The following is a 13648-nucleotide window of genomic DNA, read 5'->3' as shown; positions in this document are numbered from 1 at the left end:
TACTTTTCTTCCTGTTGTTACTGATCCATCCTGGAGATATGCATTAATGGCTTTTATTTGTTCGTCCAATGTTTTTGCATTGTATGATAATAAATTAATAACTGTGTAAATAATTACGTGTACTTTATTCAACAGTATAATCTTTTAGGCTCCCACGCGCACAGTATTTTGACTATTTAAATTGAATTCGAACTCAAGTTCATTTTCGTTTTCGCCTGACAGTCAAACAGACTCTTAATTCTAAACTCTAAACCCTAAACCCTAAACCCTAATCACTTAACATTGAATCCATTTCATTTTATATATGTTCCTCCATCTTATAATCCTCAACTATATTAAACGGCTGGTCAAGGCGGATCCATGATTTATGTCAAGATGCAGCAGGAATTAGATTCAAATAGTTTATCCGATTCAAACTCATTAACTAATTGAATTCATATTTATTGACTAATTGAATACTATAAAAAAATAATAAAAAATAGTCTTTTACATAATAAAAATAACAAAATAATATTTTTTTTACATATTAAAAACAACAAAAACGACAAAAAGAACAAAATTAATTTTCAGAAAAACAAATTAATGCTTACTTATTAAATCAAAATTTACACGTAACTTTACATCACCTTAAAATTAATGCATACTCATTAAAACTCCAAACACCACAATCACTAACTTTACATCACCTTAAAATTATTTGCACCTTATAAAAATATTTTACAGACATTTGTTATATGATTGATAAATTTTACAAATTAAGAATTGGTAACTGCTAATTAATTATCAATACTTTAAAAGCTTAAACGATTTAAACATTGATATTCGACGGTTAAAAGTTGAATTATGTTTGTCAATGATTAGAGCATACATCTTTAGTATTATTAGAGTTTCTAACCTGATGTTACAGTTTATAATTCAGTTTTTAGGGATGTTACAGAGTTTCTTATTTAGAAACTATGCTATAAACTCCATGCCAGCTAAATAATTGACTTAAATTAATTCTCTTTTTAGTCTGTTGCTAACGTGGTTTAATAAAAACTCTCAAATTAATTTTAAAAATGTAAGAGTTAAAAACTTTAGAGATCTTAATTTTTAAAATGTAGTTAATAATTATTTAAAAACTCTTGAGTTGTTAGAATGTAGATAGTCTTACAAAAGATTGATAGCTCTTCTTTTTATTAACTCCGTTTAAAAAAAAAAAAAAAATCATATATCAAGTTTTGCTGAGAATGCTAGCAGTTAGCACCAGTTCGGATCAGGATCCGATTGTTATCCAATCCTATCCAATACGGTCAACTCAAACCGGTGTAGTTTTACATATGACAGTGGCTGGCTATTGACTGACTCGAAGGAGTCAGTTTTGGCAGTTTGTATTAGTCCTGCTCTGGTCTAAGAATCGATTATTGCCACACACAAGTTCCATGCCATTGCTATGTCTTCAACAAGAAATTATTATTCAAACTTTTTCCAACACCAATGGGACTTGATTATTAGTATACATCGCTATTACAGTGAGCTTAATTTTAAAAATATATCCGATTGATTTTAAATAATAAATTCAAATCAATTTACTTCTCAATTGAAATATTTATATGCAAAAGTTGTAAATTTTTTAATTAATTTAGTAAAAAATAAAACGTATAAATTAATTTTGCTGCATTTATTCTTCAATATTTTTTTATTACTTAATTTTGTACTAAATTAATTCAAAATTTTAAAATATTTATGTGTAAATACATCACTCATAAAATAAGTCAATTTCAATATTTTCAATTTATCTTTTGAAATCAATTTGAATTTTTTTTAAGTTAACTTTACCGAGAAACTTGATTAAGAATACTCTAGTTCCATTTCTGCTTATTATATTGTGATTATCTAGAAAGGGGAGATAGCACAATTGGCTAGAAAAAAAATCCTAGAGTTGTTGTATCCAAAGGTCAAGATTTCGATTCCTCCTCACGACTTCGCACTTTTGCGAAGGTTTTAAAAAAAATAAATATTGCGATTATCTAAAGGAGTCTACTGTATACAGAACTAGATATTAGGATGTCTCTAAAATGGGGTATCAGAGACTTAAAACAAATAAAATGGACACCGCTTTAAACTGAAAAATACAGCTGCGAAGCGTTTGCCCCACGCGCCCAGAGCCCAGCCGATTCAGAATAAAAGCAGTAGGGAAAAACAAAACAAATGTAGCAAATAAAGCTGCTCCAAACCTCTCCCCATGATTTTTGTAAAGAAAAATAACATATTATATTGTACGAAAGCAATAATATCAAACATCCACAGACAACGAGGATGGACCACCGATCCCTCATGTTTCAGGAAAGTCAAAAATAATAATTTCACTAAAATAAAAGGAAACATCGTCAGCTTCAAAGAAATTTAGTAGAGACAAAATGCAAAAAATGAAAAAATAATTATGTTTACAAAATGGGTCGGGTATTCCGATTGGGCCCTTGCTGTAAAGTAAGTCGGCCCAAAGTTTATTTTAACATTTAACGGAAAATTTCAGTTTCGATCAACCAAGTTATCTATATTTTGATTTTGATAATACAAGGTTCTGTATCGATTTAGTTTCTTTGCTAACGAACAAAATATCGGTCCAAGAGTTTTTTCTTCAACAAGGAAATATTACCTAATCCGCGCTTGAATAACCAGGAGTAAGAACCAAGCACGCAATTGGTTAACTACTATAGTAGATATTAGACCAAAAAAATAGGGAAATCAACATTTCCCATCCAAGATTAAAAAAAAAAAGAACTAAGCGCCGTTCAAAACGATTCTTTATGAAAAATCCATTTGGCAAGTTCTCCAGAAACAACAAAAGATATTAAAATCCCGGTTGCATAATACGCACCAGCTAATCGAATGACATGCTACTTTCCAGAAAAAGAATTGCATGGGAATTTGCTCCCACAAAATGAAAAGATGAGATTCCTTGATTATTATGACGCACAACAATTTTATATGCCTATATTTATGCATTGTAATAATCTAAAACAAAACAGCCTACTAGTTTAGAAAAGCCGAATAGCCAAAATCATCTCAGTATTTGGTTCTTGATTGAATCTGTTCTTACAACCCAATTGTCTTCTCAAACTTCTGAAGCTGGTTCAAAAATATCCAAGTCATCTGCAAAGTGAAAAAGAAAAAAAAAATCAATTAAGTGCCTTCAAAAGAGAAGATCGGAAAACAGCAATCCACACATGATTTTGCAAATGTGAACATCTAGCTGGATACAAACCAAATATTCTATTAGGACATAAGAGGAATTTTCTTCTTAGAATGAAATGACAAGAAAATAGGTTATTCACACAAAACACCTAACATAAATGAGTTGTGCAATGTCTTAGTTTGTCCACACAATAAATTTTGTAACTGTAAATGTTACCCTCCCATAATTGTCCCACTCAAAAACTAATTCAAAACAGCAATTATACACAATGATTTTTCTTTTCCCGAGTAACATATTAAATAAAATAATGTATGATATATTACTAGTCATCTATCAAATACCAACTGGTTAAATAAATAATAGTTTATCTAAAGTCCATGGTATGTCTAAATAAGGTGGAGAAATTGCTTGCTGGACCAAAATTGAAATAAAAAAAGCCTTATCTTTCACAAACTAAACAATTTTGAACTTTTTGCAACAATAACAAAACCGGTGTTATACAAGTACCATCTCATGGGTAATGTACATCATTTCATACCAGTCAGTTTCAGCACCAGCAATCCAAGATTACGTAACTATACATCATTTCATACCAGTCAGTTTCAGTAAGACGAGCATCGAATTGCCTAACTGATGCTTCATTCCAGAGGCGGAGCAAGTGCCCTACCAAGCCAAGGGTGGCTCTTGCCCGTCTTATTTTGGGTCCTAAATATTACCAAGCAACAAACTATCCTTGCTTTATAACTATATTGGAAATCCAAATTCAACACAGCGTGGAATTACCATGACATGAGGAGCAATCCTGACGCAGTACACAGGGAAACCAGTGTAGAACTTAAATGGACCACCGCTTTTCAAGGTCTTCATGGCACAGTCTAGAGACCCAGTGTATGGGTATTTACCATTGGCATCAGGCTGCATCTTCTGGATCTGGGTCTTGACGTAGTCGAATGGCAAACTGCATGCTGATGCAAAGAAACCCGACACAGCACTGGCACCTACAAGTATAAAGATACTTTCAAAGGCATGTCTCTGGTACACAAGTTATGGGCCTAAATGGAAACCCACATCCAGTATTTTATCTTCCTTTTGTGGTTCAGCAATCTGGAAGACTGGAAATAAACTCGTGGTAAAAACATAATATATAGGAAAATTATTTACACAAGTCAGCTTTCAATTAAATCTTCTGATAAAATATTATTCTGCTACATTAAGTCATACTTAGCAGATTGGAAGCAGCTTCATATTAAGTATGCGGACATTCTTTTTTGCATGCCACAAGTTACTTCCTGTGCACAAAATTACTATAGCAACGACTCCACATGAACTTATGGTTTTGTATAATTTTCGGAAAGTAACAATGCTGGAAATTCACTGTTGTTTTATAACATGATATCTGTTCTATTAACTAATTAGACTGATATGCTTACCAATTACAGTGGGGATTTCTCCAAATCCAAGAGAATCTCTGAACAGTTCAACACTCTGATCATACGATGCGAGCATACCCATGTTAAGTGCCATGGCCCTGACAACAGTGGGGCCTGCACCCTTCCAAAGGGCCAAGACACCTTCATCAGCAGTAATACGAAATAATGCATGGAAGGCATTCTTGTAATGACGTCGCTGGGCAGCAGGAAGAGTTGCATCAGCCTGCATCCTGATCAGTGCCAGATCAGCTGGGCTGCCTATAGAGGCACCAATAGCGCCAGCTGTTAGCCCAATTGCAGCCTTTTGGAGTAGCGGAAGTGGCTTGCCGTCATTGGCCTCTACTGCCTTGTTTGTCAAAACCCTAAGAAAAAGAGCAAGCCATTAATCAGCTTTAAAAAACCAATTATCCTCCCTCTTGCTGAGATCAACAGTTCAAAGGGCATTGGGCATCCATCTTTATTTCTGAATTTACTGGGTTGTTCATCATTTATTCTGATCTAATGTTCTGTAACAAGAAGTTTTTGTTGATAGAAACTGGCAGCTATGCTGCTTATTAAAAAAAAAATCTCTTGACCAACCAATCATACAAAAATAAACTAGAGAAATGGCCACATTTCTAGCTTTCAATTGTTAACACACCCTTCTTGTGATGGTTACTTGTAGAATCATCCTCTCATAACACATTAACCAACTAGTTGCTTCCCAAAAGAGGGAATAATCAGGTTTCTCCAAACTCATTAAAAGAAGAAAATCAACAGTCCATAGACATTCATTTGCAGAAATCAGTCCTTTTAAATTTTGAAAAAGAACCAAGTTCTTGAACTTTGGTCCCCTTAAATCTCATCTGTGCCGAATTGGTCCTTGGGACTTTTTCCAGAGAAAAGAGTCGGTCCTTAAATTTTAAGAGAATTATGAGAACTAATTTGTTTCTGCAAGGACCAATTTGGTGCAAATAAAGTTCAGGGACCCATTTTGTTCTATTCCTTCCAGAAATGACTGCATTTTCTTTTTCGATGTTCAAGGACCAACTTTATGCAAAGAAAAGTACAAAAGCCAATTGGTGCAGATGAAAGTTTAAGGACCAAATTGATTTGTAAACGTGCAAGGACCATGAATGTCAAAGTAAAAGGAACTTAAATCAAGTATGAACCTAAATCATGTTGGATTAAAAGACCACATCATACAAACACAATTCCAATCAACCCAATTTTCCTTGTCATCTGTGTCTACACCTAATAAAGGAAAAGAAAAGGCTTGTCCAGTTCATTAGGTGATCATGAATGTCTCTTTTGGGCGGTAGAGTGATTGCTTGAGAGTTGAGGAGGTGAGTCTAGTAAACATACATGCTTGATCACAGAATCTATTTTTTCTACAGGCAATCTAGAGAACTTCCAAAGAAGGAAGATAAATACCTGAAAGATCCCAGTCTAGCAGTGGTATAGGTGGCTTGCCTTAACAAACCAGCCGATAGACCCTGCACCATGTTTCAAATATATGTAACATAATAAGAAATAAAATGACAACTATTTAAGAATGCCAACATGAAATTTAATAAAGACCATCTGTGGAAAATGTTGAACATTTCAACTGGCATACAACTTATTCACTAGGTTGATTTTATCACAAAAAACAGAAGCATTAAATTAATTTTCAAATCTCTAGCAGTTTAATTAAGCTAGTTATAAAGAAACTATGACAGAAAGTAGACTTGAAACTTCATTTTTTGATTAAATGAAGAAATAGGGCTCACGAGTGGAAATTTTCATATCAAATGATGTCATGTCAAGATCTCATACACAATTGAAATGTTACTTCAATCTAGCATGCAACAGTTGTAAACAAATACACAAACATTGCCAATTGGAGAACACGTAAAAGTGTCTACTACCATCCAAATCATTGAAGATATAAATGCAATTTGTATCAAAAGACAAGTTCAATTCAACGACAATCTAACAATAGAAGGACACGATACCTTGTAGAAAGCTCCGATACCCTCATTAGCAAGCATGTTCTTCGAGACTTGAACGGCAGATCCCTGACCTAATTGGATCCTCACCTACCAAACCAGAAACCAAACAAATTTCAAACAAATCAAACCACGATCCAACAGATCCAATCGATCCAACCAACCAAAGGACGATAGATCTTTGATTATCGAGAAAACGATAGGTACCTTGATCATATCAATTGGCTGAATGACGCAAGTGGCGAGCATCCCAGAGGCTCCGCCATTGACGAAGGGCTTGACGGTGGGCCACACGCCGACTGGGCTTTTCAATTGTTGTTGCTTCGCATCCGCCATTTCTTCTCTCCTTTTTCTCTTTCCTAAGTTTTGCTTTAGGTCTAGGTTTGAGAGAGAGAGAGAGAAAGAGAGGCGGGCGAGAGAGGGACTGCAAGAAGGATCTTCGATGGATCTATATGTGGTGGTAATATAGTCCAGGAAAGGGTTTGGTTAGCTCCGCCACGCTGGTCACATCACCCAAAGCCCCAAACAAAGCGATTGGCGTTTGGCGACGATCTCTTTGAAGTTCTGATTCACCGTGCCAATCATTCTGTGACCATCATGTGGCGAGCTAGTAGCTTCTAGAGCCTCGCGAATTAAAACCGAATAATTCGTTTTTTTAGTAATGTCGAACCGAACGCCGAATTATTCAGTTGACTGAACTTTGACCAAATTAAACCCGAATGATTCACGAATTTTATGAACTTTTCCCTAATTTTATGAATTATTCGCAATTTTTCCCCGAACTTTTTCCATGACATTTTTTTTTGCTCTCTTGTAGGACTCAGATCTCTGATTCGGATAATTCCTAATCATTCCCGAATTATATCCGAATTATTTCCGAATCACGAATTTTTGACCTCATCGAATCAAAACCAAATAATTCATTTGTCATTATGCCCGGCATCAGTCAGGCCATTAACAAATAAAAGTTAAATTTAAGCAACATAAATCAATTTCAGAATTAGAAGATCAAATATTTATAAAAAAATATCAAGTGGAATTACATTTGAAATTAAACTAGTATAGAGAGGGGGAAATCAACACAATTTTATTCTAAGAGGTAAAAAATACGGCTTAAGAGGATCTCGTTAAACAACATATTTCAAGTTATACAAAATGCTACAAATGAAGCGGCACATGACATCAAAATCTCTGACCCAATTGGTCTGGCTGTTTGGTGTTTGGTCGTCCTGAGAATTTTGTTAGGTAGACGAACAACGTTTACACCAGTAATACTGACAAGTGGGGGAACACTATTGTAGTCTCACATGCCAAAATTACGGTGTATATAACTAATGCGGAAATAGTGCCCAGCCGATCCGATCTTACACCTGATTGTCCCTTGCAGAATCCTCTGAAGTAACTCAAATTTAGAGTTTAGAGCTGAACCGTTCAATCATAATATGGGTCATTAATATTCGTGCTAAATGAGATCGGATGGTCCAGATCTAATATTAAAATTTGAGATACCTTAGGTGGTGTGAATTTCGGTCCGATCTAGTAGTGCTGATGGTACAACGTGTTTTAGTCAACTATTCAAAGGTGGCAAATACTAAATTGAAAGCAGTGACAACTTTGGTCAAGAGAGCAATTGTTGGTGATTCCGCCTTAATTGTAGATGGGGGTTCACAAATCACAACCTTTGCTTAAATTGAAAATAACGCTCATAAAAAAATTTGCCAGAAAAATGAAAACCACACAGCCAATATAATTCAACTTCTTTCTTGAGGGGAGAAAATATTCAAGCCTTGAAGAACAACACAGGACCAAGCAATGAAACGGTCAGGGGTTTTTTAAGGAATTATCCTTGAATTTTTGGTTGTAGCTCAATAATATCACCATCGTATAAACGGTTAGAGGTCCAATCACAGTCTGATTTGTTCATATTCAAAATCAATTTGTTGTTATTCAAATACTCATCTTTCAACTGTGCGTCAACACCAGGCGGTTTTGAAATTGATCACATCCTCCTCCGACAATACCAAAGTAGTAGATCTATTATTTTCTAATTCAATTTATAAAACTTGTATGAATGTAAACTTATCAACGTGAATTTAACATCAAAATTGATTGAATCAGTTTAAAATAAAATTTTAAATGGTTGATCTTAATCTATTCAGGGAGCCAAGCAAATGTTTTGTTTTTTTAACAAATAAAAGCTCTCATAAACCTTGGCATCCATTTCTTATAAATATCAGCTACACAAATTGAACATAGTCTCTCTCTGAAGAGACTGCTATGTTTGTGATTCAAAAGTCAAGCAATTATATTTAATTTTTTTAAATATTTTTTGAATATAATTAAAATGCCAAAAATAATTGAAAAACACCAAAATAATTCATGTTTCCAGCACATTAATCCTATAAAATAAACAATCCACAAGATTATAATTTATTTTAATTTTTGAGAAAGAAACGAGGAGTCAAAACAAGATTAGAAATTTAGAATGTTGATGTTGAATTTGTCAAATATATTAATATTAACTGCATAAATTTGTAATGAATGGAGATGTTGACGTTGATGTTGATATTGAATTTAAACTATCCACGCCTGCCCACAGATCTTGACTTTTTTCCCTTTTTTTTTTTAATATTACCCAATGCTCAACTTTTTTTTTCTTCTCATTTCATTCAATGAATTTTCTCTTTTCTTTCAATGGAGAAAGTCAATGAAGCAAAGAGGAGATGAGAGTTTGAAATAAAAAAATAGGGTAATTATAATATCCCCCACCTATCCATCCTCCATTTCATCCTTCAACTAACTTTCTATTTTAACTATAACTACTATTTCTAACAACCTTTATTTCTTTCCTCTTTCTCCCTTTCTCTTCCACATCTATTTTCCTCTTTCACCTCCATCTTCTTCTCCCACCTCCGCCTCCCACCTCCCTCTCTCACCTTCACCTCACCTCACCTTCGCCTCTACCTCCCTCTCCCACCTCCGCATCCCACCTCCTCCTCCACCTCCGTTTTTCCATTGATAAGCTCCCCTCCCTCTCCCACCTCGAAATGATAAATACAATAAGCTCCCTCCCTCTTACACTTTCGCCTCGATTTTTTCCCTCTATGCCTGCTGCTCCTGCTCTAGCGAACGTTCTGCCGGAGATCATCCATCACTCCATCCCAATCAAGCACGCCTCTGCCAGGAATGAATACTTCAACGTGTATGAATGAATACTTCAATGTGTTTGAATGAATATTAGAGCACGTCTCTACCGAGTCAGATCTGTCACTGTCGATCGTATCAAAATAATTTTGTATATGTATATGCAATTAATCTTTTTCATGTTTATGTTCCCCTTCCTCATGAAGTAGCGAGTTTTGCAAAGAACAAAACTTTATTAATGGTGAATTAGGCCACTGCGTATTAAATAAATGACATAAAAACAAATTTTGAAAAAAAATAGAGATATATGAATGAATACTTTATGTCTTAGATATGAATACTTCAATATATATAAATGAATACTTGCGTGACAAGATATTAATACTTGTGCAACAGACAACTCGAAAGTATGTCATCATGGATCTCATTTGAAAGATAAAATTGTGTAGAAAATGTTCGTGGTTTTAGATTTGTAAAATTCTTCCCAGATCGTCAGAAATATTGGTTAGATTGAACGGAGAAAAAAAACTCACCTCTAAAAACATGTAAAAAATGGATGAGTGATGTGTCCAGTTTTTATATTTACACTTACACGATGATGATTAATACTTTCTCGATAAGAGATAAATACTTGTGCAACGGACAACTCGAAAATATGTCATCATGGATCTCATTTGAAAGATAAAATTGTGTAGAAACGTTCGTGGTTTTAGATTTGCAAAATTCCTCGTAGATCGTCAGAAATATTGGTTATATTGAACGGAGAAAAAAAACCACCTCTAAAAACGTGTAAAAGATGGATGAGTGATGTGTCCAGTTTCTATATTTGAACTTGCACGACGAGGATGAATACTTTCTCGATAAAGATGAATACTTGTACAACGGACAACTCGAAAGTATATCATCATGGATCTCATTTTAAAGATAAAATTATGTCAAAAACATTCGTGGTTTTAGATTTGCAAAATTCATCACCGATCGTCAGAAATATTGATTAGATTGAATGAAGAAAAAAAAATCCCACCTCTAAAAACGTGTCCAGTTTTTTTTTAAAATACTTGATATATTAGGTATGAATACTTGATGCGTTATAGATGAATACTTGATGCATTATAGATGAATACTTGCGCGCGTCAGTTGTAAAATCTTTCAAATATTATGTGGTCCCCAAATAGTAAGTGGTTCCCCTAGGTAGTTAGTAGTTATTGAAGTAGTTAATGACTGGGGGATGAAATGGGGGATTGTTACGAGGGATAGCTAGATGCTCCCTAAAAAATATATATTTGTCATTCAATTTTAAAGAAGAGATCAGAGTTTGAAGTAAAAAGTTATTTAAATAAAGAGGAGGGTTCAAATGACTCATATCTTTCATACTTTATCATGTCTTATCTATTATGTTTAAGTTTTTCCAAATTCAAACTGTTAATTCAAACCGCTCAACATGATATTCATATTAAATATGTTTTTAAATCAAATTTTATATTTTCGTAAGCTAAGGGATTCAATTCTCACTATGATTAAAGTTTCAGTCTCAATTTATTCTATCTCAGCTAAGTTATTGTTTCCAGACTGAATAGATAGAATTTATTAATAGCCCTGATAACACTTAAGACGCATAATCAAACAATCAACTAGACTCCTTTTTCCTTCGTTCTCATACTTTCACTTGAAAATTGTTTAATATTTGTTTAGATAGATACAAAATGACTGTTTTTAAACAATTAGATGGTCCAAAAATAGTGATTTTGCTCTCCAAGCATATTTCAATAGGGATATCATGCTGAGCAGTAAGGATCAACAGTTTGAATTTTGAAAACAAAAAAAATATAAAATATGAAGTACAATGAGGCATGAAAAACATTTAAATCCTTCTCATAAAGAAAATGAGATATTGAATAAATTGTTAAATTTTTATGAAAATATTGAATATTATGATTTTTTTTATGTGAAACTTGGCTATTTTAGAATTTACATAGTCAGCTTCTACAAAGTTATTGGAAAAATTAAACTAACCAACTAGTTTTCAATCTGAATTTTGATCAATAAAATAAATAAAAACTATATTAAAAATTAATCAAGAATATAAGAATAGCACAACTTTGTTATCCGGAGTTGCAAAATATGGACCTAAGATAACTTCTCGTCCTATGCGCAGAAATAATCGGTTAAGACTGCTCTAAGTTACGCCGGTATTTCTCTACTCGTGAACTCAACCATGGTAGAGATTGATGTAGCTTATTTCAACAATAGTAGCAAAATAATATTTTTAGTATAAAGAAAATATATGTTTATTGCGGGAGAATAGATGTTGACTTTTATGAATTATAGAGTTAAGAAAAAGAGTAAGAGAGTATGTAAATGGTTGAATAAAGACCCACTAATTAGATTTCTTCTAATCTCAAGTACGTATTGAACTTCATATAATTTAATTATTTTTTCCTAAAGTAAGCTTTAAATTTATTGTTCCTTTTCCTAGTACTTGGACAACAATTAGCACCTGAATCTAACCACCATTCTGAATCATGATGTGTAAGATTTATTGAAGAAATACAAGATACAGACCTAAGCGATGTTTCAGATTTTTCTAAATTTGATTTGTAGCCTTCAACTATGTTCACTTAAGATTTGTTCTTCTTTTGATCATTTTTGTATTCAACGTACCTTGTGTGCTTCTTTCTGATAAAAAGCATTTTGAAACAAGATGGTTGTCTCTTCCACGTTCAGATAAAATCTCCCATCATTCCTCTTCTTATTCTCATTAGATTGATTATTTAATTTATATTTTAAATTATTATTATTATTATTATTATTATTATTATTATATTTCCCCTTAAAACATTTACCCCTAGATTTGAAATTGTTATTTTTTTACCTAAAGTTTTTGTTATAATTTTTTTTCATTATTTTGATTTTGATTTTTATCTTGCATTCGGTTAGATGAACTTTTGTTTTCATTTTCTTTTAAATCTCTAAGACAATATTGATGTTCAATTCTCACATATTCAAGCATAGTTTTTAAATTTAATTTTTGTGTGTGTTTTTTTTAAGATCACGTGCAAAATTAAATCAAGACAGTGGTAACTTATCTATAAAACATGCGTTTCATCTAACTTAGAACCTTCTCCATGAATTTCTTGGATTAGATTTACAAAAAAGATGAATTTGGTCATTTAGAGGTAAATTATCAACAATTTTAAAATTATGAAAATCAGAGACAGGAAAATGCATCTCAAATTTCCTTGGCAGTTTTGCCTTTGCTAAATGTTTGATATAAATTATTTGTTAAACAACTTAAAAATCTAAACTTACATGATATTCTATTTCTTCGAAAGATTTCTCAGATTTGTATTTTTATTTAGTTTTAATTTACCAGTATCATCAACTATGGTATCATAATTTGTAGCAATTTTATATGGCATAGGTAAACCTACAGCTATTATATGACCTAACGTGACAAGTCAAGCTTGTAATTGTTCTTGCCAGCTAGCAAAATTATAAATCACTAAACTTCTCCGGTTTGAGACTAGATGCATCGTCATAACTAGGGGTGTTCAAACGGTTCGATTTGTTCGGTTTTCAACCGAATTGAAAAATTTCGGTTTAAATGGTTCGGTTTTTGGGTTTAAATGGATCAGTTTGGTTTATACTTTTTAGAACCGATTAAACCGAACCAACCGAATTATATTGGTTCAAGTATGATTTATATTTTGCTTTATTCAATCATTGCTTCCTTTCTTTCATTTTAGTTTAAATATTTTAAAACATCTACATATTTTGTATGAAATTGAATAACTTGTGTATGAACATGTGTAATTTTTGTTAATAATGACACCAATAGGTTTACTTCGGTTTGAATTGAACAAACCGAAATTTACTTCGGTTTGTTCTGTTTGATTTTTAATCGGTTTATAAGTTTAATTGGTTCG

The 13648-nt window shown here is 32.9% G+C and overlaps 1 protein-coding gene across 1 annotated transcript; it reads right to left on the bottom strand.

The window, feature by feature from the left end:
- Positions 1 to 2772: 2772 nt before the first annotated feature.
- Positions 2773 to 7161, bottom strand: LOC144571779 (Mitochondrial substrate carrier family protein). Its single transcript, XM_078321156.1, has 6 exons — positions 6786 to 7161; positions 6585 to 6668; positions 6022 to 6083; positions 4609 to 4970; positions 3962 to 4176; positions 2773 to 3135 (listed from the first exon to the last, which is right to left on the bottom strand). The coding sequence occupies exons 1-6, from the start codon at positions 6912 to 6914 to the stop codon at positions 3079 to 3081; spliced, it is 909 nt and encodes a 302-aa protein (XP_078177282.1). The 5' UTR covers positions 6915 to 7161; the 3' UTR covers positions 2773 to 3078.
- Positions 7162 to 13648: the final 6487 nt, after the last annotated feature.

The sequence above is a fragment of the Carex rostrata genome, chromosome 19 (assembly GCF_964058835.1).
Source record: "Carex rostrata chromosome 19, lpCarRost1.2, whole genome shotgun sequence".
NCBI classification, from domain to species: Eukaryota; Viridiplantae; Streptophyta; class Magnoliopsida; order Poales; family Cyperaceae; genus Carex; species Carex rostrata.
This window is presented reverse-complemented; position numbering and strand designations above follow the sequence as displayed.

Bases quoted from the DNA above. Each gene is read 5' to 3' on its own strand.
- LOC144571779 (XM_078321156.1), bottom strand. From the start codon at position 6,914: ATGGCGGATGCGAAGCAACAACAATTGAAAAGCCCAGTCGGCGTGTGG. The intron at 6,669-6,785 runs GTACCTATCGTT...CTGGTTTGGTAG, and splicing joins AGCCAATTGATATGATCAAG to GTGAGGATCCAATTAGGTCA. The intron at 4,971-6,021 runs GTATTTATCTTC...TCTTTTTCTTAG, and splicing joins GCTAGACTGGGATCTTTCAG to GGTTTTGACAAACAAGGCAG.